This window comes from Geotrypetes seraphini, chromosome 4 (assembly GCF_902459505.1).
Source record: "Geotrypetes seraphini chromosome 4, aGeoSer1.1, whole genome shotgun sequence".
NCBI lineage: Eukaryota > Metazoa > Chordata > Amphibia > Gymnophiona > Dermophiidae > Geotrypetes > Geotrypetes seraphini.
Genome location: NC_047087.1, coordinates 284,036,172 through 284,062,781, shown reverse-complemented (window position 1 = coordinate 284,062,781; position 26,610 = coordinate 284,036,172). Strand labels below are relative to the sequence as shown.

Genomic DNA, 26,610 nt, shown 5'->3' with positions numbered 1-26,610 from the left:
TGAGCCTTTTATTTAAAATAATAATCTCGCCAAATACAAAACTCTCATAAGCAAGGCTAGAAGCTTCTCTCTCTTGGCCCAGTTTACCAATCCACCCAGAAATGAATAAGCAAAACAAGGTTAAACAAATAAAGGTTGGCAAAAATCCTTGCCTTTTTACAGCCTCTCCCTAGATTGCCACTTTGATGACCTAAGGAATTGGGAATGCGGATCAAACACAAACATTTAAATCCTGCTCCATGCCCAATACAAGAACTAGGAAGGTTACAAACACACACATTACTCTGTATTCTGCCAAACTAAATTCACACTGATTGTAAAAGATGGTGAATGCAAGTTTAAGTATGCTTTTCTTGCACTAATGAGCTTAGGGTGGAGATATTAGAAGCCATTTTGTTATGGGATAACCACATTTCAAATGTTATAAGTAGATCCTGTTATGCGTACCCGTAATTCCAGTGTACATATACTTCTGACAGCAGAAATGATTCAGTGTGTAAACAAAACTCCTCTCTTAACTTTTTATTTACTATATTCTTACTATGCTTTCATGCCCTTGGACATCCTTTCCTTTGAATTGTGTACATTACAGAACCCATGCTCCGTTTAGTTTGTCCTTGTTATTATCATGTTTTGAAAGAGTTGCTTTAAATATTGTATTTTGTTATTTTTTTATAATAAAAATACCAAGACTTAAAAAATAATGGACACATGGAAAACTTTACGATTTATTAATAATTTAACACCTCTTCCAATTCAAAAATCTACATATCAAAATATATGGCTAAACCCCAGAATCCAAATAAGCGGTTTTAAGATTGTCTGGAAGGATTGGATTAAAGCAGGTATACGAACCTTAAATGATGTTATATCTAATGGCAAACTGCTGGATTTTTCACAGCTGCAACTTAAATTTGGTCTAGATAAAAAACAAAGTTATAAGTGGTTGCAACTGAAGCAGGCTATTCAGCAGGGTTCCCTGAATGGAAATCTCTTAATAATCAATTTAGTTTGGATTTTTTATGCTTTCAGGCAGACTTCCTGGGTCACCAGGCCGCACAGTGGTATAAATTATTATCTGGCTATTTAAATAAGAAACCAAAAACTGCACTTAAGAGATATTTGGAGCATTGAGATTAAGCATCAAATTAGTGCGTCTCAATGGCCACGTATTTGGTCCTGGAGGATGAAGTGTACAATGTCTGCATCTATGAGACAAACATGGTTTTTCCTGTTGCATAGAGCACTCTGGACCCCTGTTCGTTTACAAAAATTGGATTGCTCTAAGTCTAATAGATGTTGGCATTGTCATCTTGAAGCTGGAACTTAAGATCATTTATTGTTTTACTAGTATTTTAGCCCGTTACATTAACGGGTGCTAGAATATATGTCTGTCTGTCTGTCTTTATTTCCATCTCTCTCTCTCTCTGTTCTGCTGTCTTTCTTTCTGTTTGTCTCTGTCCCTGGCCCCCTTTGTCTGTCTGTCTTTCTGTGTCTCTCCCTGTCCCTGTGTCTTTCTTCTTTTCTTTCTGTCTCCCTTCCTCCCCCTGGTGGTAGAATATATGTCTGTCTTTCTTTCTGTTTCTCTCCATACCCCTGTCTTTTTCTTTCTGTCTCTCTTCCTCCCACTGTTTTTCTTTCTGTCTCTCTCCCTCCCTGGCCCCCTTTGTCTGTCTGTCTTTCTGTCTCTCTCCAGCCCCTGTCCCTGTGTCTTTCTTCCTATCTCCTTCCTACTTCCCTGTCCAGCAGCCGCAGCATTCCTCTCCCTCTATTTGCCACGAGAGGAGCCTGCACGGACCTAACAGCCCGAGCCCCCAGCAGTGTAACTTCCCGGCGGCTCCTCTACAATCGCCGCCTTCTCCGACGCAGGAGCGGCTCGTGAGAGGAGCCGCTGCAGCGTCTTTGAGAAGTTGAAAAAAAACTTTGGCCCGTCTCCGTGCTCAGCCGCGGGGGGCGGCTCCTCTCATGATCCCCACCTGCGTCGAAAGTCCGACATAGGCGGGGATCGTGAGAGTAGCCACCGCTGCATCTTTCAAAGAACCGTAAGCCGCGCATGCGCACTTCCTATGGGTCGCTACAGCTCACGGAAAACGGACCCACGCGATGGGAGTGCGCATGCGCGGCCTAGCGTTTTATTATATTAGATTGTCCATTCATTAAGGCTTTTTGGGAGTCTATTTGGGATCAAATAAATTGTTTGTTAGAGAACCATGTAGCATTGTCATATGACACAATTTTATTTGGCATGTATATGAGAGCTAAATGTCAAATATCTGCTAATAATAACAAGCTTTTATTGATATTAACAGGAGTTGCCATCCAACAAATAACATAATTGGAAGGACTGTAAAAGACTGAATTATTGTTTTGGTGGTCTTCAGTTTGTCATGTGTATAAAATGGAAAGAGCGTTGGCTGTTCAAAAAGGTTATTATAATAAATTTAAGGATGTGCGGGGACCTTTATTAAATTATAGTAATGAATAAGTTACACTTTTCCCAATCTTAATACACATGTGGATTTGAGGGGGGGGATTTCTTGTTTTTCCATTAAGAATATATAGATGATTGTCGTAAGATATTATTTTCATGTGGTATATATTAGTTGTATATGAATTTGGGAGGGGGGTGGGGTTAAATCTTCTTGGTGTATGATATTGAAAATTTTTCAAGTGATGCTGTATTATATTTGGTTGATATTTACTGTACACTTGATGTAAGTTTAAAAATGAATAAAGAAATTATAAAACTAAAAAAAAAGACTTAAAAATAATACACACATACGTATATAGATAATTTTTTTTTTTTTAAATCTTGGTATTTTTATTATAGAAAATTTAACAATACAAATCTTCTGATTCTCCTACCCTAGTTCATTGGCGTACACTGATGTTGGAACTCGCTTCCATGGAACTTCTTCACTTTCCTTCTTTGGACACGATGCTGGGGAGGGTGTTTTGTTTTCGCTGGGAGCCCTTTTGGTCTACTCTGACGCCCAGAGCTTGCAGCCATCTTTTGAATGTTTGATTTTTTCTGTTTCTGACACACTGGAATGGGGTTTATGGTTTTTTCATCGATACTTATGTACATTTGGGAGGGGGGAAGGTGGGGTATGCGGAGCATCATGGTGAAATGCGACAGAATTTGGGACTCATTGGTTTGAATTGTACACTGTGTTGCTCTGTATTTTCTTTTCTTTTGCTTTTGAAAATCAATAAATATCATATTCATAAAAAACAATACAATATTAAAAGCAACTCTTTCAAAACATTATAATAACAAGAACAAACTAAACAGCATGGGTTCTGTAATGTAGTTGTATGGCCTTATAGTCAACATCACTTTATGTATATAATTTGTGTTATAAATAACTAGTTGATTTCATGTTATAGTTAATTACTGTATATTTTTATTAATTATATATTTCTACTGATTTGTTTATTTTGATTATTTATCTTAAAATTAATAAAATATTTTAAAAAAATTAAAAAATAAAATTTAAAGAAACAATACAATATAACATTTCAAAACATGATAATGGCAAGAACAAACTAAATAGAGCATGAGTTCTGTAATGTACACAATTCAAAGGAAAGGATGTCCAAGGGCAGGAAATCTTACTACAGCGGTTCTCAACCTGTGGGTCACGACCCCTTTGGGGGTCAAACGACCCTTTCACAGAGGTCGCCTAAGACCACTGGAAAACACATATTTCGATGGTCTTAGGCAATGTTGGTCAACTGCCGGTCCGCAGAAATTTTCTGCCGGTCCGCAGGGTCAGCTTGTCCATCGGGCCCAAGACAGCGTTCTTCAGCTGCCGGTCCACGGTGTGATCAACACGGTGTCTTCGGGTCGGCTCTTGAGTGCTGCAGTGCACAAAGCTGTGGGAAAAAGCTCTTACTGCGCCTGAACCGGAAGCCTTCTCTCTGATGTTGCAATGTCAGAGGAAGGCTTCCAGATGAGGTGCGGGACGCGCGTGAGGAGCCGCTGCCCACAGCTTTGTGCAATGCAGCACTCAGGGAGCAGGCCCAAAGACGCTATGTTGATCGACAGGGGGCAGGTCAGAAGGCAAGGCACATGGAGGGAGAGAGACAACAACGATAGGGGAAATGCTTTTATTTTTTTTAATTTAGTGATTGATTTGTCTGTTCAGGAAAAAATGCATTTGCTTCTTTTCCTCTTCTTAGGGTTTGTTTGTAAATATTAGTTTCCTCTTCTTAGGGTTTGTTTGTAAATATTAGTACTTTTAGTTTTTGGTCCTGCATTTGCATGATAGGAATGAATGTTGAAAAGCATACAGTGACATCTAGAGCATTGAGATAAAGCAGTATATTTCTGCATCTCGATGGCCCACGTATTTGGATTTGGAGGATGAGATGTACAGCGTCAGCATCTATGAGACAAACCTGGTTTTTCTTGTTACATTGATCTTTTTGGACCCCGGTTAGGTTACACAGGTTAGATGGTTCTAAATCTAATAGATGCTGGCACTGTCATCTTGACATTGGGACACCGGATCATCTGTTGTTCTACTGTCCTTTGATACTCAACTTTTGGAAGTCAATATGGGGTAGGATTAACAACAAATTGGAGTCATCAGTTCCACTGACATACGAGTCGGTCATATGTGGAACATTACTACATGTTAAGCCCCCTATGGATCGATATAAAAGCTCTCTTTTCCTTATCATGACCGGGATTGCCATCCAGATGATAATTGGAAGAATTAGGATCGTTTAAATTTCCCTTTCTGGTGGGAGAATCTGTGTTCCAGCTATAGAAACGAAAAAATGAATGCCGATAGTTTAGGGCACAGTAATTTATTTAAATTGGTTTGGGGTCCATTGACATCTTACATTTCTTCACTATAGTAGGTCTTTGATTAGGAGTCAGTTTTTGTTTGTTTTCATACACATCCAGGGAAGGGGGGATCATTTCTGTTTTAATTTTGTTATTTGGATATTTACACATGGGGTGGGTGGGAGGATGGGAGGATTTTATTAATTAGAATAGGGTAAGGTTTTTGCGACAATCTATGTTTTTGTGTTTTATTAAATAATCATTGGGTGGGTGGGAGAAAGTGGTTGGTTATGAATACTTGTACGTTGAATGTGCTTTTATTGTATTATTATATGTTATATTATTTTTATGTATTGCACTATTGAAGTTTATAGATGCATATTGCTATCTGTCTTTCCTACAGTGTTGGTCATTTCTTGTATTTTTAAAATATGTTATTGAAGGATTTACAAATTTGATTTTTATATATGTTGCTGATATTTTCAAGAATGTTTTTGTATTGTTTTGTTTTTCTTGCTTTGTGTATGTTTAATTGGAAACCGCTGTGACTCCAGGCGATATATTAAGTTTTTAAATAAATAAATAAACCTGCCTACCAGGCTTTATTGTCAGCTCACTGGCTGCCTGTAGCCAAACATTGCTTCTTGAAGGGCCTGATGCTAGCGTTCAAATCCTTGAATGGCATGACACTAGGCTACATGACAGTCAAGCTTCCTCAGTACATGCCAAACAGATCCCTCCACTCCCAGGATGAAATATGCCTCAAAACTTCCCTGGTCATGCCCTTCAACTGTAAACTGCCAAAACGACGTTCTTACTCCACTTCATACCGAGCCACTTGAATCGACTGCCCCCCACAGATCCTTGAAGGACTCTTCAACTTTAGGAAATCAATAAAAACAGCTAACTCTCCCGCCATGACCGACGGATCAAAAAGAAATGTATACTGTTACTAGATCCTTGGTATATGTCACATTAGGATAAAACCTGTATTGAAACATCTTGAACTGTTAATTTGGCAAATTTAACCTGTAAACTGTATATTGGAATTAAATCCCTAGTATGTATCGAGCTAGGATAAACACGTGCATCAAAAAATTGTACTGTAACCTGTCAATTGTATATTATGTATGTTAACCTGTAACCCGGTGTGTATCCATGCCTGCAACTGTGTGTGTGTGTGTGACAATCGCAGGCATAGATGAACAATTGTGCTGCTTGGAACATATTATTTGTATTAAATAAATAGCATGCAAATGCTGAAAATTCATTAGGAAAGTACTTGCACCGGTACAATGTGAACAGATAAAATAATTCTCTTCCCATAGCAATGAAACAGTAAGTTTTACAGACACAAATCGCAGATTTCACTTGCCTGAGTCCAGCAGCTCCAGAGCATTCACAGGAGACAGCGGGGGCCATTGATGAACCAGAGAGTAGATTTCAGAGAGACTCACCCAGTCCCAGTTTGGGGCACTTGCTAATACTTTTGGCAGGCTGTTTTTATCTTCATGGCAATAGTATCGCATTTCCCACAAAAACGTTTTGTCTTCCTTCAGAAGTCTATACAGAAGGAACATAAACATTTTATGAGCCTACAAAACAATACACAGTAAATGAAACGCAACCAAAAAAGGAGCTGGCCAGGAAATGCTCTAGACCGCCGAATTGGGGAGAGCAATTGTTCAGTCTTTAAGCATGCAAAACCCAGCACCTCTTTCACAGCTTTCCAAAGGCCTCGACATCCACTACTAAACTGAACTTTTATTATTTTAAAGCTGTTATTAGAGTACTTTATTCTGTCTAAGCTGGTTGTTGCTCATCACTTGTCACGAATGATGGAAGAGACCATTCTAAACGTCATTTCTGCATGTAAAACAGTGCTCTGCACGCTGTAATAGACAATTATAAAAAATTGGGCATACAGCCTCACAAGTAGCCTTATCCAGGATCAGAGGAGGTATTCCTGGATAGGTGATTTCATTTCTGCATGTACTCTTCAAAATACATGCAAATGTGCATAAAATCATCCAGAACAGATATAAAATAATAAGTGCATCAATTCCCTGCGGTGACTTTCAAAAGAGATGCATGCACATATTTTTGGTTTTGAAAATTTGCCAGAGAAGAATATGGGCATACTATATCTATCTATCTCTGAATGACTGTCAGTCATAAGCAAAACGACGTAAGGCAGGAGCAAATCTCAAATTCAAAGAACAAGTCAAAGATTTTGATAACAGATTTGTAAGATGGTAACCTGTGCATATAGATGATATTTCAAGATTTGTCTTATGAATCATGTGTACTGATGAATATCCATGATAATTTGGTTCTCAACAGAAACTGATGTGATCTGCCTCGGGTATTCTCCCATGAATGAAGGTCATAGATGGTGGTTGGCCTCGTGTTTCATTAAATACTGCTCTCTTTGATGGGCATAGTACAAATCTGAACTCTTTCTGACTTGGTGAAGTTTCAAAAAGGAGCACACGAAGGGTGCCAGTTTAAATAACCAGTTCCAATGTCTACATTACCAAATACTGATCTTATCTGAACTCACAACTTAGAAAAATAAAACAGGTATTAACTCCCTGAAGTAATCTGGGCCATAGCCCTCTTGTGATTTTTTTCCCCAAATGTGTAAAAAGACAACACAGAAACACATATACTGAACTGTAATATACAACATACCCACAAATGGAATCTTTGGCAAGAATTGAAAATAGTCGTGTTTTTTTGTGTTTTCCCAGTGTCTCCAGACTATGTTGTGCAGGGTTGTTAGCAGACGGTGGAGCAGTATACACAATATCTGTGGCAGGGGATGGAAAGTCAACCTTCAAATGAAGCAGAAAACTGTTTGATGGGGTAGAGATTTTTCAAAAGCTCCGTCAACTATCATTTCACCGTAGCAAACTATATACCGTTTTGTAGTGAAAACATTTTACAAAGTATGAAAGTAAGAAAATTTGGAGCAAATAGCCCAGCTCTGTTCAGTCCCTTAGTTAACAGCTTTGGTTACTGCTAAACTTCTAGTATTCCAGTAACTTAAATTGACAGATATCGCTACCTTATATGCTGCATAGTAAGGGGACAATTCTACAGTACAACACCTGGTACCAAAGTTAGATGCCATTTATAGAACCAGGATACATCAACATAATTAGGAGATTTAAACATATACAAAATTCGCTAATAAAGTGCAGATCATCATAGAAAACAGGGTAGTACAAAAACACTATAAATCTTCAATTATGACCCTTGGGCCACTCCAAGGGCTTCTTTTATCAAGCCGCACTAGCGGGGTTAACGTGCGCGACTTTTCATCACGCGCTAACCCCTGCGCTGGCTAAAAACTACTGCCTGCTCAAGAGGAGGCAGTAGCATCTAGCGCGTCCAGCGGTTTAGCGTGCGCTATTGCGTGCGTTAAACCGCTAGCGCAGCTTGATAAATGGAGCCCCAAATTTCAATTAAATTCAAACTATATTTTATAGCACCTTCTCTTATTTATTTATTTTTAAGTGGTTTACAATCAGGTACTTTATCATATTTATATTATATTGTTTTGAAAGAAATCTTAAAAAAAATTTTGGATCACTCCATAGACCCAATAATTAAATTCTTAATCAACAGCGTGGTAACTTGTGTGCGGCCTTTTGTTTTCCCTATCGCGCGGGCCTGGTGAAGGGGAAGGCTCCCGTTTTACGGAGAGGGTGGTGGATGCCTGGAATGCGCTCACGAGAGAGGTGGTGGAGAGTAAAACTGTGACTGAGTTCAAAGAAGCGTGGGATGAACACAGAGGATCTAGAAACAGAAAATAATATTAAATATTGAATTAAGGCCAGTACTGGGCAGACTTGCACGGTCTGTGTCTGTATATGGCCATTTGGGGGAGGATGGGCTGGAGAGGGCTTCAATGGCTGGGAGGGTGTAGATGGGCTGGAGTAGGTTTTGACGGAGATTTCGGCAGTTGGAACCCAAGAACAGTACCGGGTAGAGCTTTGGATTCTTGCCCAGAAATAGCTAAGAAGAAAAATCAGGTTGCAAGACTTACACCCTTAATGGCAAGATCCTAACAAGAACTGAAGCGGAACGAGACTTAGGGGTGATCGTCAGTGAGGACATGAAGACTGCAAATCAAGTGGAGCAAGCTTCCTCCAAAGCAAGGCAAATCATAGGTTGCATTCGCAGGAGTTTTGTCAAAAGTAAACCTGAAGTCATTATGCCATTGTATAGATCCATGGTGAGACCACACCTGGAGTACTGTGTGCAGTTCTGGAGGCCGCATTACCATAAGGATGTGCTGAGACTAGAATCGGTCCAGAGAATGGACACCCGGATGGTCTCGGGACTCAAGGATCTCCCATACGAGGAGCGGCTAGGATAGTTACAGCTCTACTCACTCGAGGAACGCAGAGAGAGGGGAGACATGATCGAGACATTCAAGTATCTCACGGGCCGCATCGAGGTGGAAGAGGATATCTTCTTTTTCAAGGGTCCCACGGCAACAAGGGGGCATCCGTGGAAAATCAGGGGTGAGAAACTGCACGGTGACACTAGGAAGTTCTTCTTCACTGAAAGGGTGGTTGATCGCTGGAATAGTCTTCCACTTCAGGTCATTGAGGCCAGCAGCGTGCCTGATTTTAAGGCCAAATGGGATAGACATGTGGAATCTATTTACAGAGATAGGTAGGGAGGGTCATTGGGGTGGGCAGACTAGATGGGCCGTGGCCCTTATCTGCCGTCTATTTCTATGTTTCGGGTCTTTATCTGCTGTCATCTACTATGTTACTATGTTTCATACTTCTCTACTGGGATAGAGCCTGGAAACTTATCTGGTGAGATTCCGCCACTTCTCTTTCTCCTCGGTCTGTTGACTGTCGTGAAAGCAAAAGGAGAGTTTATTAGGGTAGACTCTGAGCTAAGGATGGATTTCTATAAAGCAATCTTACTATTAAAGAACCATGTTAGCACGTGTGTTAATTGACATAGTGTGAGGGGTCTATACACAGCTTCTTAGTCTGCAGCTGGGAAAGCAGTGGAATAAAATTGCTTAGGATGGTTAGAAGCTAAAGTAATGAAGGAACTCCTGTGCAAACGGCATACGATTCCTTAAGGGTGGTTTATATCCATAGCTTGCAAGCTGGATTGCAGAGATGTCAATCATTTTTCTCAGCTCTGTCTTCTTGTCTCCCTGGGCAGTGTCCTCTCCTGTCTTCTGCAAGTAAGTTGAGAATTTGTCTTTTCATCTGCTCTGCATTGGATTTCTTATTTTCAAGGGTTTCTGGGGTTGTCCTAAGAGTCTCCCACCTCTAAAATCCTATTTCCAGTGCAATAGGTGTGTCATTCTAGACATGTGGGTTATTTCCCTATGGCCGCGAACCATCAGCAAAAGGAATCTATTCTGGATTTTTTCTCCTAGAGAGTTGCGCAGAAACAGAAATAAAACCTGTCTTCACCCATCCCCGTAGGTGTCAGAAGTGGTTGTTTCATTTGGATGTGCTACTGAATTAAAGGCTCTGTTAAATTTACAAGTAAGGAAAGACACTTTATTAATTTGGAAATATTAATTGTAAATGGGTCTCTGCTAGAGTCTCTAATGTAAATGTAAATACTCCAGCTGATGAGTACCCTCAAGCTACGTCAGCTGAGGACTTCTCTGAAGGTGGTCAGGTCCCTTTTGCCAAGGTTGGCAAGCAGCAGCAGCATCCCTGAGTCACACATTCTGGTATCCCAGTGGCTCAGGGATACTGCCAGCAACTGTTACACTTGATGGAGGGAAATTATGGCTGCCTATGGAGGAGGTCCTCTGCTGAGGATGCTTGGGGATCCCCACCAGCCATAGCAAAGGTCAGCAAGTACTTCAACACTGGAGAAATAAAACCAGACATGCATGCCCCTTTTCTGTTTACCAAGTTTATTAAATAGTTTGATTAATCGCCATATCAAAATTCAAGGCGATGTACAAAATAAAACACGTAGTTATAAAAATAGGTAAAATACAAAGACATCTGCTATATACATTTCCCAAAGCTAGCATATTTCATTCAATAAATTCCTTTTTTTTTTTCATTTGTTGTCTGGAGATTTATTTTTCCATCAAGTTGTTTCCAGTTTCTTTTTTCTGCTTTCCTTTTTCTGCAAATTCTAAAAGTGGTTTCTCTCTATCAGTTCCTCCTACAATGGTCCAGCATTTCTTTCTTCCCTCCCTCCCATTGTACAGCATCCTCCCTCTCTTTATCCTGGATCAATCTCCATCTTTTTCCCCTCTCCACTCCTGCACAGCAATTCTTCCTCTCTCCTCCACCCCTATGTGCAACACATTTCCCTCTCATTTCCTCCCTTGCTGGAACGGGAGGGAGAAAGGAGAGAGGGAGAGATCCAGCCACATTCAAAATTTCTTCCTCTTTCATCCCCTGGCCCTTGGTCAGTATTTTTGCCCCTCGTCACCAATCCCATGCCCAACATTTCTCCTTATCACACCTCTCCAGTGCCATGCCATGTTTTGTCCTTCATTCCCTTTATCAGGTTCAACATTCCTCATTGCATCCCTTTCCATCTGTCCTACCCTTCTCTCTCCACCACAACATCCAATATTTATCCCTTCCTCCTCTCTATCATCATGTCCAACAATTCTCCCAAGATTTACAAAGAGCAGCAATGGGTAGAGAAAGCGGTTTGAGATATTCTAGGTTTCTCACTCTTTTCTCTTCCCAAGATCTAGCTTGTCTCCTCTCTTCTCCCCTCCAACCCCTTGCAGGTCTCTGCCCATCTCATCCCTTCCTCCCTCCCCTTTCCAGGCCCTGACCTTTTTTTGTCTCAGCCCATAATTTCCCCTCCCCCCGGGCCTACCTGGATACTAGATCCAGCAGGGAGATCTGGGGGCAGAAGCATGGCCCTCTCACAGCAGCTGAACCCTGCAGTACCCCCACCCTGTCCTCTCTGCCATAATTAGGTAACACCCCTCCCCAGCCTACCAAGGTATCTTGTGGTCGAGCAGGGGTGGCCGTGGCAGGACGCGGCCCTTTTGCTCATGTCTCCTCACATAGAATTCCTATGAGCATTGGAACTGTTACTGCCGCAGCTGGTGCTAAAAAACGTGCTAAACAATTTTGTCTTAATTGTAGAAAAAACACAGAAATAAGAAAGTTTGCTATCTCTCCCTTGACGTGGGCTTGTAGGTCTGTTATTTTGAAATATGAGAATGTTGATTATTATTCTAGTTTACTTTGTACCTAGTCTTTATTTCTAATTGTATGAATGTATATATAAAAGAACAACACAGGACAACCAGGGTGAATTTGTACAAGCTGCTCGGGGAATTACAAGGGGGACTGATGAGGTGGATAGGTAGGGGACTATAGAGGGAATGACAAACAGATATGGGTGGTTTACGGTCTGGTAGGGTAAGGACTTAAACACATGTACTGCGTCCAGCACTAGTTGCCTTACATGAAGAAGGACACGGTACTACTTGAAAGGGTCCATAGAAGAGCGACTAAGATGGTTAAGAGCCTGGAGGAGTTGCCGTACAGTGAGAGATTGGAGAAACTGGGCCTCTTCTCCCTCGAACAGAGGAGATTGAGAGGGGACATGATCGAAACATTCAAGGTACTGAAGGGGATAGACTTAGTAGACAAGGACAGGTTGTTCACCCTCTCCAAGGTAGGAAGAACGAGAGGGCACTCTCTAAAGTTGAAAGGGGATAGATTCCGTACAAATGTAAGTTCATCTTCACCCAGAGAGTGATGGAAAACTGGAACGCTCTGCCAGAGTCTGTCATAGGGGAAAACACCCTCCAGGGATTCAAGACAAAGTTAGACAAGTTCCTGCTGAACCGGAACATACGCAGGTAGGGCCAGTCTCAATTCGGGCGCTGGTCTTTGACCAGAGGGCCACTGCGTGAGCGGACTGCTGGACATGAAGGACTACTGGTCTGACCCAGCAGCGGCAATTCTTATGTTCTTAGGGATAGAAACATCAGAAACATGATTGGAAAAGGATCATGAGGCCTCTTAAAGCGCTCAGCTATTCCAGTACCCACTTCACTGATCCTAATCTTCTTTAATCATTTGTTTCTTCCCCTCTTCCAATCTTTTAAATTATTTTAAAGGCAAAATTTTTTTCAAAATTTCATCAATGATTACCAAGTAAATTTGAAAATCCACAATAAACTTTCCCAACTTGTGAGACGTCACTTAGCTGTCCGTTAAGAGCTCCAGCGCTGTTCAAGTTACACTCCCGACTGCAAATGAAGCAATCTCTTAAGATGTTCATGAACTTCAAACAAGTCAATTTGAGCAGAAGGGACAAAAGATAAGCCTCTCTGAAGAATCTGCTTGTGTATAGCAGTGAACGATTTAGCAGATAAATTAATCACTACATGCTCCATCCTTGTAGTTGATCCCTTTTCAATCATGTTTCTCATGTTTCTCTCCCTTGTTTGTATTGTGCAGTATGTTAAGAATTTAATTATTAAGTCTATGGAACGATCTGAAAACTTTTTAAAGATTTCTTTCAAAACTATATAATAAGAGAAGAATGCTATAAAATATATTTTGAAATGAAATTGGAGTCATAATTGAAGATTTATAGTATTTATAGAATCAGGGTCTTAGGCCCGGATTCTGTATAGGACGCCCGGGAGGGGCGTCCTACACAGAATCAAGCCTACACTAACCCCGATTCTGTAACCGGCGTCCATGTTACAGATGCCGGTTACAGAATCGGTTTAGAGTAGACGCAGCCGCTACACTTATCGCAGCAAGGGATCTCCCTACCATGATAGGTATAGCGGCTGCAGCCGCCTGTCTCCCCCCCCCCAATCGCCGGCAGGAGGGTACCCAACCCCTCCTGCTGGAGGATGCCCCCCACCCTAACTCGCCCCCCCACGCACACAGACTGCCTGTGCCAACTAAAAATATATTAATAAATCCCAATGGAAAACATGACTAAATTCTCATTTATAGCATGAAAAATGCGTACATATACACAAATATATAAAGGATCAAATTCTGCTACCTGTAACACTATTCTTTCCATCTGATTCCCTCGCCTATTGACGGTTCCTGAGGCAGAACTTGTAGGGAAAGAAGTCCAGAGGCTTAAAAGCTGTTCCACAAGTTAACAATCTAAAACAAATAGAATGAAGCAAGGAGTATTTCAGCAGCCATGATATTTTTCTCATGCATTTGATAAGAAGCACAGCAGATTGAACCCAGCTTGTCACACGTGTTTTAGGTCTCTCTCAAAACTCTTAAGGCTACTTTTGTGCACACTGTCACAGTTTCTGACAAACTCCTCACATTATGGACCCAACCTTTCCATGCTCTAATCTTAGTGCCATTTAGTAGACTTTGTTGACAACTTCTGTGGCTATTATCTGTATTCACTAATGCTTAGCTAAATATTTTCTATTCCTGGTGCTGCAACCAGGCTGGAGTTTTACATTAGTACCATGTTCAAATTTTGCATAAATTAAGTGTTTTCTTCTATTAAAATATTGTTGGAATTTACTATATTCTAATACTGGCTCTTCAACTGGATACTAACATGAAGGAGGAAGGGGAGAGAGGTTTAATGTTCTGTTGAATTTCACAATATTTTTTATCATTTAATTCCTTAACAAAAAGGAGAAATTCTGCTAACTATTTACAAATAGAGGACTATTTTTGTAAATTTAAATGCCAAACAATGATTTAAAAACCAAGAACTCTAAAAATCTGACAGCCACAAGATGAAAACCATCATAAGAAAAAGTCTATCCTTACAAAATCTCAATGAAATCCCAAAATAAACATCTAAATTTGCTTTTGTATACACAAGACCAGATTCTGAAAAACAGCGCCATGATCAGCCGCCACCTCCAAAAGCGGTGCCAATCACGAATCAATCACTGTTATGCCAAGAATGTCACACCTTACTTTAATCACAAAATTGTTTTCCTATGACACCTTTCTCTGTTTTTTTTTCCCCGCTTAGCCTCTATTCTTGAATCATCTCATGGTAGAGCCAACTAATAGTGAGTTTAAGGCCATGCTGAAAACTTGTTTTCAAAGAAATCTTTCCAAAAGGATCAAATACCTCCTTCATGTGCAATACAAAATAAGGAGAAAGTGTGACATTCTGGATAACTATTTCTACCCCTTACACTTCTCTTGTAAAAGGTGCCAACTTTGAATCCTCCTTTACCTCCGCTCCCCCAAATTACTTATTGGCTTTAAAAAGTATGATGTTTTTCCCTTCCCTTCTTTTGGTGTGCCCTGATGGAGTTTGCTGCGGTGGCGTTTGAGAAATAGAATTAGTGACGCAAACTGTTGATTCATCATCATTCAGTACATTGGACAGCGCTTTATTGGCACAATGGATTTTAATACCTGACCCCTGATGCAAGCATTTATGTTGAAACATGGTCCGTGTCAGGTCTTTCATTAAAGAACCACTTTCTTATCCCAACCTTGGAGGCCCTGGGCACTTTTACTGCTATTTTTCCCTTCCTTCCATACAAAGTTTGGTAGATCTGGGTTCCATCCACTTCAAGTTTTAAAAGGGCAGGGACACACATTCAAATCATATGCATGGAGCTAGGTCTAGTTTCTCCAACGTTAAGGAGAAGGGAGGAAAGAAAGGGAGAAAACAAGTTACAATTGGGGGAATAACTAATCTCCATTACCCTTGGTAAAAACTGATTTTTGAACACATTTCTTCTATAAACCAAAATTTGATATTAGCACACAACACTAATCTATTTTCTTTGCAAGTTAGACAAACAAGATTCTACCCTTTTTGCTTTCTTGATCTTACAAAGTAGCTTTAAGTGCAAAGCAAAGATGCAAGGATAGTGTTGACCATTTTACAGAACCCATTTGCTAAATACTGAACATATTCCTTACCGTTTAAAATCAAAGAGAGGCAAGGAGACTTGACCCAGCAACTCTGGTCCCTTTCTTTGTTTATTGGTGTCTGGGGAGCTTCCACTACTTTGATTTAATATTCCATAAAGAGAAAGGTGCAAGATTGATTCTAGTGGTAACTGTGAAATTTGTATAGGGAAAATGATCCTGTAAATATATATATATAGAAAAAAAAATTTTACAACATTTATACAGGTAAATTTCACATATAAAAAAATATATGTTCATATTACATCATGATATTTTTAATTTTTATATCCACCACTCTTCCCCTACCTCCATCCTTGTATATACTGCCTGAAAACATATTGCCCCTGATTCTGCAAAGTGCCATCCTGATTTTAGGCAGCTGTAGGCGTCCTACAGCTGTCTAAGCAACCAATCGGGATGCACGTTTAAAAAAAAAAATGCTCCCCAGGCAGGCCGCCTATATTGAAGGCACCTCCGGGAGCCTAGGGAGGCCCGCAAGATGCCTAAGCTCACCTAAGGCGAACCTAGGCGGCCCTACGCATCTTCCTAGTAGAGGAAGAGACGCTTAAAATGTAGGTCAGCAAAATGCTGGCCTACATTGTAAGTAGACGCGGCCGCTATACTTATCGTTGCAATTCTCTAACCGGCGTCTGTAACATGGACGCCGGTTACAGAATCGGGGTTAGTGTAGGCCTGATTCTGTATAGTACATCTCTCCTGGGCGTCCTATACAGAATCAGGGCCATTGTGCTATATTAATCTTGGAACGATATCTTCCTACCTAGTACTTCACCACCATATTATAAAAGGACATATACAAATATATTGCTAGAGATAATGCAGTACACTATTCCTAGAAGGAAAAAGAAGGGTGCTAAGGGTTTCCTGTGCTATTGGAGTAGCAGCTAATAGACATTACTCTAGGAAGAAATGATCTTCTAGCTTTACATTAAGTTTACATTCGTTAAGATCCTCGTCTCTACTTTGTGGAATCACCTTCCTCTTGGCATGTGGTTAGAGACTGCTTTCAAAACATTCAAGCAAGCCCTGAAGACCTTTTTTTTAAATTAAGGTCTTCACTCCAGACTAATTGGTCTCCCTGATCAGTTAATTCATTTTATATACCCTATCCCTCCTTTAGTTAATAATCTTCTATTAATTTCAATTTATCATTTACTATTATGGTGTAACCTAGGCTACCTTTTGCATTTTTCGTGTTTCTTTAGCCCCTTATTTTCCTTCATTTCCTTCTCTAAATTTTCAATTATATTGATGGGCAGTATATCAAATAAAAGTGACCAACAATAAGAAATAAATAGTTTCACAAAATTTATATTTTGACACAGGGTAGTTTTTTCACCGTCGGCACTGCACGATTGTCATTGTATTTTCCATATGAAATTCAATAAACCACAATTTAATACCGTGCACTGGCTGAAATGATCCTTTGATAAAAAAGTATTTTTGTTTTCCCAGACTCAGAATGCCACAAAAGACAAACGTATAAAAATTGCATATGTTTTGTGCCTTCCTGCATTATTTTTAATACTTAAGTTTATTTTATTTGCCAGTATTACTAAACAGAGTGCTGTTCCCTGTTCGGCCTTTGCCTACTAGCACTCCACTCTGAAGACCCTCGTGTTGGTGGTTTTTCTCTCAGTGTTGTTGATCTCTCAATATTTTTTTGATTTTGGGAAAGGTTTAGAAACGGCGTCAAGGATGGCCAACTCAGACACTGAGGTTCCTCTTCGCTGCTCCATACCAGGGCTGTCAACTTCAACATCCAGCTCTACCTCAGCTACTTTGACCCAAACAAAAACAAGCTGTAACCAAGAGAACAATCTCCACATAGATTGCAGACTGTATCTCGTTCTGCTATGTTCAGACTGGTCTGACGCTAGCGGGTCGTGTTATTGCACATAAGGTGGGAACAATGGTGACTTCAATAGCCCATCTATGCTATCTATTGAGGACATCTGTAAAGTAGCTTGGTCCTTAGTTCATACATTCATAACCCATTACTGTTTGGAAAATCTTTTCAGAAAGGATAGTCAGTTCGATTACAAAGTTTTCCAAAATTTAATCTCCAACTAGAAGCCAATTGCCCTCAAACCCTCTTTGTTAGCTGGAGAGTACCCATATGTGAGAACATGCTGCTTGCTTGTCCTGAGATAAAGCAGTTTCTTACCTGTAACAGGTGTTTATCCAGGTATAACAGGCAGATATTCTCACAACCTGCCCAACTTCCCTTCTTGGCTTCTTAGCTTTGTTACTGAAATGATGGTCCCGCAAGCTAGCAGCTGATGGGAAGGCAAGCGCACATGCGCCATACGGGAAGTCTTACATAGTAGATGATAGCAGATAAAGACCCGAATGGTCCATCGAGTCTGCCCAACTTGATTCAATTTAATTTTTTTTTTCTTCTTCTTAGCTATTTCTGGGCAAGAATCCAAAGCTATGCCCGGTACTGTGCTTAGGTTCCAACTATTGAAGTCTCTGTCAAAGCTCACTCCAGCTCATCTACATCCTCCCAGCCCCTCAACCAAATGGCCATATACAGAAGCAGACCGTGCAAGTCTGCCCAATGCTGGCCTTAGTGTTTCAATATTTACTATTATCTTCTGATTCTAGATCCTCTGTGTTCATCTCAAGCTTTTTTAAATTCCGTCACTGTTTTCCTCTCCACCACCTCTCTCGGGAGCGCATTCCAGGCATCCACCACCTTCTCCGTAAAGAAGAATTTCCTTACATTATGCCCTCTGGTTTTACCATTTTCCTTTCTCTTGAAAATATTCTGTTCTATGTTAATACCTTTCAAGTACTTAAATGTCTGAATCATCTCTCCCCTGTCCCTCCTTTCCTCTCGGCTTCCAGTCTCTCCTCATAGGTCTTTTGGAGCAAGCCTATCATTTTCGTCGCCCTCCTCTAGACCGCTTCAAGTCTTCTTATGTCCTTCGCCAGATACGGCCTCACCAACGACCTGTACAGGGGCATAAACACCTTCTTTCTTCTACTGGTTACGCCTCTCCTTATACAGCCCAGCATCCTTCTGGCAGCAGTGACAGTTCACTTTGGTCAATCCTTGCCGGGTTCTGTGGATGGCATCACCTGCATGTGAGAATATCTGCCTGCTGTCCCTGGCCAGGGGCATGGGGGGAGGGGGTATCGTGAGGTTGGGAGGGATATTAAAGGGTCAGGGCCTGGAGAGGGGGAGAGAACCTCCTTGGCTATGGGATGGCGAGAAGGGCAGGGGAGGAGGTGTTGAAATGTGCAGAGATCTGCAAGGGATTGGAGGGAAGAGAAGCTACACCTTGCGGCTCTTTGTACGTCTTGGGTCAATCATTTTGGATAAATTGGCTGTGTAAAAAGTTGCAGACCATTGGTCTAGTCTACTGAGCAATCTGTTGCATAAAGGAGTGGTAAAAGTCAAAGGCTCTCTAAAAATGGCCTAGCTGAAGTTACTCTCATGCTAAGCCAGTACTCTTCAATCTTCTTCCTAAAGGCACACCTAACTAACTGGGGTTGAGTGGGGGGAGGGGGAAGCTTCAGAAGCCTAAAATTTCAACAAAGTACTTTGGAATGATAAAACAAATGAAAAATGTTTGGTTATTACCACACAAGATACATTTGGAGAAAAAAGGCTGAAACATTTGAAGAAAGCACAAGGCATACTGTACAGTAAAACCTTGGATTGTAAGTAACTTGGTATGCAAGTGTTTTGCAAGACAAGCAAAACATTTTACTAAATTCTAACTTGATATACAAACAATGTCTTGCAATACAAGTACATACAGTACACACACATCACAACATCAGAACTAAGATGATGGTTATTCTCTCTCCGACACTGCAAGAGTGTAGTGACTGTTCTAAACAAGCAAAGTCTTGCAATACGAGTACATATAATATACACGCGTCACATCATCACAACTGAGTCGATGGTTCTTCTCTCTCTGACGCTGTGGGAGTGTAGTGACTGTTCTAAACGAGCAAGGTCTTGCAATACAAGTACATACAGCATTTTGCATTAAAGTTTTTGGGTTGTGGAACGAATTGTCTGAGTTTTCATTATTTCTTATGGGGAAATTTGCTTTGATATACAAGTGTTTTGGATTACAAGCATTTTTGGAACGAATTATGCTCGTAAACCAAGGTTTAAGCTTACAAACTAAGGTTTAAGCTTACAAACTAAACATCTCATGGTTGGTGAAGAAATTAAAGCTGAGAAGCTGGATATTTTAGTAAGATGATTTAAAAAAACCCCAACTTTAAAATCAGTCATGAAAGAAAGATGAAGGCTGAATATTGCTGAAAATCTGAAGGACACCTCAAACATGCAGCGCATGCAAGGAGACCTAAAAAATATACCCAAATTAAAAAAAGCTTTGCAAGGAAATGTGCAAAAAAAAAAAAAAACCCCAAAACTTCAAAAGGCAAGATCAGAAAGAATCTTGGCTGGCTACAGGAAACATTTGAAAGTCATTATTTCTTCTGAATGTTCAAATGTTTCACTTGCTAAATTCAGTTTTCTTATTCAGCATCTGTGCAAAAAATGCAAATAAACAATAATTATACAATAAAATGTAAAGAAAAAAATGCCATGTTTAATTTGGTAGAGGATGTGTCACTTTCTGTTTACTTGGGGATTTATTTAAATCAGGTGTGACAAACTTTTGCACACAACTCAAATCAAAACCAATGCTGAGATTTGGCACCAAGAACCTTCAATTTCAACTACCCATGGATCTTTGTTTTGTTATTTTTTAAATTCTCCTCCACAATAATGTACTCAAATCCTAACTCCACCAGATCCACTAAAAAATTCATACTATCCTTCCCCTCTTTAAAAGGCATATCCCATACAGGAAAACTTGGAACATCCCTCCTCTTCAAGATCACCGAGCTGTGGAACAGCTTATCTGCCCCTCTTCGGAGTTCGACCTCCCTCCAACGCTTCAGAAAACATTTGAAAACTTGGCTTTTCTCTAAAATGTAACCACTCCCTCCCTCTCCACTCTACTTAGTCCCTTCTTTCTTTCCTTTTTACCAAGCCCTTCTTCCCATTGGAGTTCCTTTCTTTAGTAATTCCTGTAAACCGTGTCGAGCTCTACTTCTGTGGAGATGATGCGGTATACAAACTTAAGGTTTAGTTTAGTTTACTTAGTTTACTCTACTCACTATAGTGGTGGTCCAGAGCCAGAAGCTATGCACAAGGACTCCTTCTGGAACTCCATAATTCAGGGACCTGAATCTGGCCATTAGCTGTCCCCCTTAAGTAATGACTACAATTTCCAATAACCAATCATACTACTACCCTCTCCAGGTGCTGTAAATGCTTTTTGGAGCGGGGGGTCCCCCAGCATCAACCAACCCACAAAATGTAAGACTAGACTCTAGGATTGAGCTGGAGGCCCTTACACAGAGCAGTGCCAAATATTTTAATCATTCTAATGAAGTTAAAGGGAGATATGATTCAGACGTTCAAATATTTGAAGGGTATTAATGTAGAACAAAATATTTTTCAGAGAAAGGAAAATGGTAAAACCTGAGGACATAATTTGAGGTTGAGTGGTGGTAGACTAAAGAGCAATGTTAGGAAATTCTACTTTACAGAGAAGGTGGTGGACGCCTGGAATGCACTCCCGAGAGAGGTGGTGGAGAGGAAAACGGTGACTAAGCTCAAAGAAGCATGGGATGAACAGAGGATCTAGGATCAGAAAATAATAGTAAATATTGAACTAAGGCCTGTGTCTGTATATGGCTGTTTGGGGGAGGATGGGCTGAGGAGGGCTTCAATGGCTGGGAGGGTGTAGATGGACTGGAGTAGGTTTTGACGGAGATTTCGGCAGATGGAACCCAAGCACAGTACCAGGTAGAGCTTTGGATTCTTGCCCAGAAATAGCTAAGAAGAAAAAATTTAAAAAATTTAAATTGAATCAGGTTGGGCAGACTGGATGGACCATTCGGGTCTTTATCTGGCATCATCTACTATGTTATTATACTATATGATCATGGGTAAAAAATTTCAAATTACATACTGGGAATCTACCACCAAAATGCTACATAATGCTTACAACTATATTCATGAGGGAGGAAGGAGATGGGAGATTCCCAGTTGTAGATCTTTCCCATGATGGATCAGGAAGCAGAGATGTTGGGGGTAGAAGGCACCAAAATTAAAACCTAAGACAACTAATATACAGGAGAATATCACAGTTATATTTTTAAAACATTTGACTATTCAATGAAGCAATATGAAAATAAACTTACAGTTCATCCCATTTAATAAGAAAAAAAAAACTCTTATAGGTCCCAACCTTCTTGGACTGAACTGGTTTAAACAGATCTCTTCCATTATGCATCAGTGAACAAATGAAGTAGTATTTTTCAAAACTGGTAAAAATAAACAAACAGAAAAATTATTTCCATTTTGGACTCAAGCATTTTTGTAGAACTAACTGACCTGTGTTCAAGTAATAATAATAATAATAACTTTATTCTTGTATACCGCATTACCATGGAAGTTCTATGCGGTGAACAGATGAAGAGACTGTACATTTACAGCAAAGTTACAATTTCGTTAATGTTACATTAACATTTTAGACAATGCATTTTCAGTCAAGTTACATTTACATTCTAGACGATAAATTTACAGAGAAGTTAATTTTGTGCAGGTAGGTTATATATTCGGAGTAGTTATGTTTGCTATAAGTTACATACAGCAGTGTTACAAATAGAAGTATTACATACGGCGGTAAAGAGTCTGGGGGAGAGTCGAGGTCAGAGGAGGAGGAGGAGGAGAGCGGAACATTCAGAGGAATTTGTCAAAAAGGTAGGTATTTTTAGATATTGTAAAAGCTACTCACGTGGACACCCAACCAGTAGGATTCCATGGGCAGCAAATAACGTAAACTGGAGATGCTCAGAGGCAGTATGGGCTTCTTTACTGCTCCTGTTGCTTGAAGGGGTGCCCAATATTGAACTGCTGTTATTAAATGAATGGAAGTGCAGTCGGATAAGATCATAGATCGCTGCAGTCAGCAGGGCGACGCTCTCTTGTACCGGGCTTTCAAGTTGCAGTGAACCTAATTATGATAAATATCTTTTACCTCTTTCTGATCATTTTAAACAATACACTTCTCAAAGATTTACTGATCAAAGTATTTTCTTACTATCAACTGACGTTTTAGTCACTCCATCCACAGACTTTGAGGACACCTAAGAAAAACAATACATTGGTTTTTAACAGAATGGTTCAGGTTAATATGAAAAAAATGAATAGGTGCACATTTTATTTGGATTGGCTATCCTTCCCAAAAAAATGACCTAATATGTTATACAATAAAATAGTGTACCATACAGAGATAAACCTTAAATAATAAAGGTAGTAAGTGGGAAAAGCAAGCAATCTCCAGGAATTAACTACAGAGTTCAGTCACTAGGTTTTATAACAGAATTTAGAACAGGAAAGGAAAATGGTAAAACCAGAGGACATAATTTGAGTTTGAGGGGTGGTAGATTCAAAGGCAATGTTAGGTGGTTCTACTTCATGGAGAGGGTGGTGGATGCCTGGAATGCGCTCCCGAGAGAGGTGGTGGAGAGTAAAACTGTGACTGAGTTCAAAGAAGCGTGGGATGAACGCAAGGATCTAGAATCAGAAAATAAGATTAAATATTGAACTAAGGCCAGTACTGGGCAGACTTGCACGGTCTGTGTCTGTATATGGCCGTTTGGTGGAGGATGGGCTGGGGAGGGCTTCAATGGCTGGGAGGTGTAGATGGGCTGGTGTAAGTCTTAACAGAGATTTCGGCAGATGGAACCCAAGCACAGTACAGGTAAAGCTTTGGATTCTTGCCCAGAAATAGCTAAGAAGAAAAAATAAAAAATTTAAATTGAATCAGGTTGGGCAGACTGGATGGACCATTGGGTCTTTATCTGCTGTCATCTACTATGTTACTATGTTACATGAATTACTAAGAATCAGCTCAGCAGGGATAGCAATGCAGCAGCAGAGGGGAATGGGGAAACATGTAGAACATGTTCCGTTGCCCATATAATAATTTCCAATTCAACTGCTTATGGGTGTACACGTTATCTGTGTCCCAGAGGACTGGGAGGGGGCAGGTTTGAAAGGCACAATTTCCAAAAGCTATGAACCTAATATTTCTATGCAGGCACTGACATACCCTTTCCTACAAAAATTCATTTGGCCGTCTTTGAGCTACTATTTCTTAGAATCCCTAGTCCAACTGGGACTATGTTCAGTCTTCTCTTTTCTTCCTCCCCTCCAAACCAAATTTGGTGCTATCCCATGCATTTTTGGCTCCTTATATATAATTTATTTCCAACCTTCTTGTTGGGTTGGAAAGAGAGCCAATACACAGCCAAAGACCTGAGTTAATAACTATGTCTGAAAAGCAAGCACAAGCTCTCTCTTTAAACTTCTAACTGCAAGGCATCTCACTGCAGACGTTTGCAACTTCTCTACCTGAAGCTATGTAGAGAATGACACATGGAAAAAATTGTCCCCGTCACTGCACTGTCCCCGGCCCACCATCCCCTTCACCGCCCTGTCACTGCCATCCCATTCACCGCCCCGTCACAGTCCCGCAACATCCATACAAGCCTTTTTAAATACATCACAAGCAGAGGGAATCTGTGGGACCATTGGATGATCAAGAAGCAAAAGGCGCACTCAGAGAGGATAAGGCCATAGCTGAGAGGCTGAATGAATTCTTTGTTTTGGTCTTTACGGAAGAATATGTCCAAGATCTACCTGAACTACCTGAACCGAAATGATTTTCAAGGGTGATAATGTGGAGGAATTGAAAGAAATCTTGGTGAATCTGGAAGACGTACTAAGCCAAACTGAAAAGTTAAAGAGCGATAAATCACCTGGACCAGATGGTCTACATCCCAGGGTACTGAAAGAATTCAAACATGAAATTGCTGTTATGCTGATACTGTCTGTAACCTATTGCTAAAATCTATAGTAACTGAAGACTGGAGGGTGGCCAATGTTACCCCGATTTTTAAAAAAAGGTTTCCAGAGGTGATCTGGGAAATTACAGACCAGTAAGCCTGACTTCAGTGCCGGGCAAAATAGTAGAAATAATTTTAAAAAATAAAATTGTGGAAAATGTAGACAATTTAATTTAATGAGAGAGTCATTATGGGTTCAGCCAAGGAAAAACTTGCCTCACCAATTTGCTTGACTTCTTTGAAGGTGTGAATATACATGTGGAAAAAGGTGAGCCGGTTGATGTAGTGTATCTAGATTTTCAGAAAGCTTTTGACAAAGTTCTCCATGAAAGGCTCCTGAGAAAATTAAAGAGTCATGGGATTGGAGGCAATGTTCAGTTGTGTAATAGGAATTGGTTACCGGACATAAACAAAGGGTAGGTTTAAATGGCCATTTCTCACAATGGAGGAGGGTAAATAGTGGAGTGCCATAGGGATCTGTTCTCGGACCAGTGCTATTTAACTTAGTTATAAATGATCTGTAAACTAGAACAATGCGTGAGATGATTACATTTGCAGATGACACTAAGCTGTTAAAACACAAGCAGACTGTGAAAAATTGTAAGCAGACCTTAGGAAATTGGAAGACTGGGCATTCAAATGGCAGATGAAATTTAATATGGACAAATGCAAAGTGATGCAGATTGGGAAGAATATCCCAAATTATAGTTATCAGATGCTAGGTTTCACCTTGGAGGTCAGCGCACAAGAAAAAGATCTGGGTGTCATTGTAGACAATTCACTGAAACTTTCTGTTCAATTGGTGGCGGCAGCCAAAAATGCAAACAAGATACTGAAATTATTAGAAAAGGGATGGTAAACAAGACTACGAATGTTATAATTCTGCAGGGAGGGAGAATTCTGTGCAAATTCTGCATCGCAAAGTTGCACAGAATTCCCCCGGAAGTACCCCTTTGACTAACAATACAACTTTGCCAGCTGTAGTTGACGTTGAAATGACTCTTCAAAAAATAAAGCTAAAAAACAAAGAAACACACAGAAAAGAAAGAAGGCTTAAAGTCTTAAAGGTAATAAACAATAGAAAGTATTTCAGGAGGGATCCTGGATATTCATTTATTTCTTTTAAAAAAAATTTATTCTGCATATACCATCCATAATAAAGACATTTATAATAGAACAGCTTAATACTTCAGCATATTAGGACATCACCAACATGCAAAGCCTTTGACTTGCCCTAACCCACTGACAGCACAATTTTCATTTTCTTCAGCCCCAATCATTGATTTTATGTCCTTTTAGCAATATGGATTGAGGAGGGTAACCCTTTGACAATTTTGAGTACATGTAACAGAACAGTTTCTGTTCCTCTGAAGGGGAAACATTAGACACTTGACTTGATAGATTGCAATATCAACACCTAAGATATTTTGACTTGTTGTCGTCACAATAATAAATCAACTTCCTGGAATGCACAGACTGACTTACATGATAGAATACACTTAAGTTTTTTTTTTTCATTCATTGTACACTGGGGATAAAATGGTTAAGAGGAAAACATGCTTACCTCAGCACTTTTACTTCTAGGAAGATTAACTGCTCGCTTTAGCTTCTTAACTGCTTCTGTAATTGCTGGAGTCTCCACACTATCCAAAGTACTGCAGATTTTTCTGACATTCTTAATGATCAGATCTACTGTTCGATGACTCAAAAAAAAGGGAACTAATTTTTTAGGAGCTTGATTTATAGGGGAAAAAAAATAATTCTACAACAGTATGGCTACAGTGAAGTGCCAAGAAATCACATAAATACCAATCTTTCCACAGGAGATTAACAAAATAAAGGGAAAACCCCTGGACTGTCTGCTCCCTGAACCCCTGAAGGACCTGAGACTGGCTTCTCCAGGGCTTCACAGTGTCCACATACTTTCGTTTTGCATCATCATTGTGA

General features: G+C 40.1%; 1 protein-coding gene and 2 long non-coding RNA genes across 3 annotated transcripts; all 3 read right to left on the bottom strand.

The window, feature by feature from the left end:
- Positions 1–6,165: 6,165 nt before the first annotated feature.
- Positions 6,166–13,907, bottom strand: LOC117359757 (phosphatidylinositol 4-phosphate 3-kinase C2 domain-containing subunit alpha-like). Its single transcript, XM_033942977.1, has 3 exons — positions 13,820–13,907; positions 7,493–7,635; positions 6,166–6,361 (listed from the first exon to the last, which is right to left on the bottom strand). The coding sequence occupies exons 1-3, from the start codon at positions 13,838–13,840 to the stop codon at positions 6,166–6,168; spliced, it is 360 nt and encodes a 119-aa protein (XP_033798868.1). The 5' UTR covers positions 13,841–13,907.
- Positions 13,908–13,910: 3 nt separating this feature from the next.
- Positions 13,911–22,567, bottom strand: LOC117359968. The gene is made up of 4 exons (XR_004539332.1): positions 22,548–22,567; positions 21,952–22,074; positions 15,691–15,858; positions 13,911–13,929 (listed from the first exon to the last, which is right to left on the bottom strand). It is a non-coding gene; the product is annotated as an uncharacterized LOC117359968 (long non-coding RNA).
- A 4-nt stretch (positions 22,568–22,571) lies between these two features.
- LOC117359967 lies at positions 22,572–26,363 on the bottom strand. The gene is made up of 3 exons (XR_004539331.1): positions 26,228–26,363; positions 22,854–22,899; positions 22,572–22,766 (listed from the first exon to the last, which is right to left on the bottom strand). It is a non-coding gene; the product is annotated as an uncharacterized LOC117359967 (long non-coding RNA).
- Between the last annotated feature and the right edge of the window lie 247 nt (positions 26,364–26,610).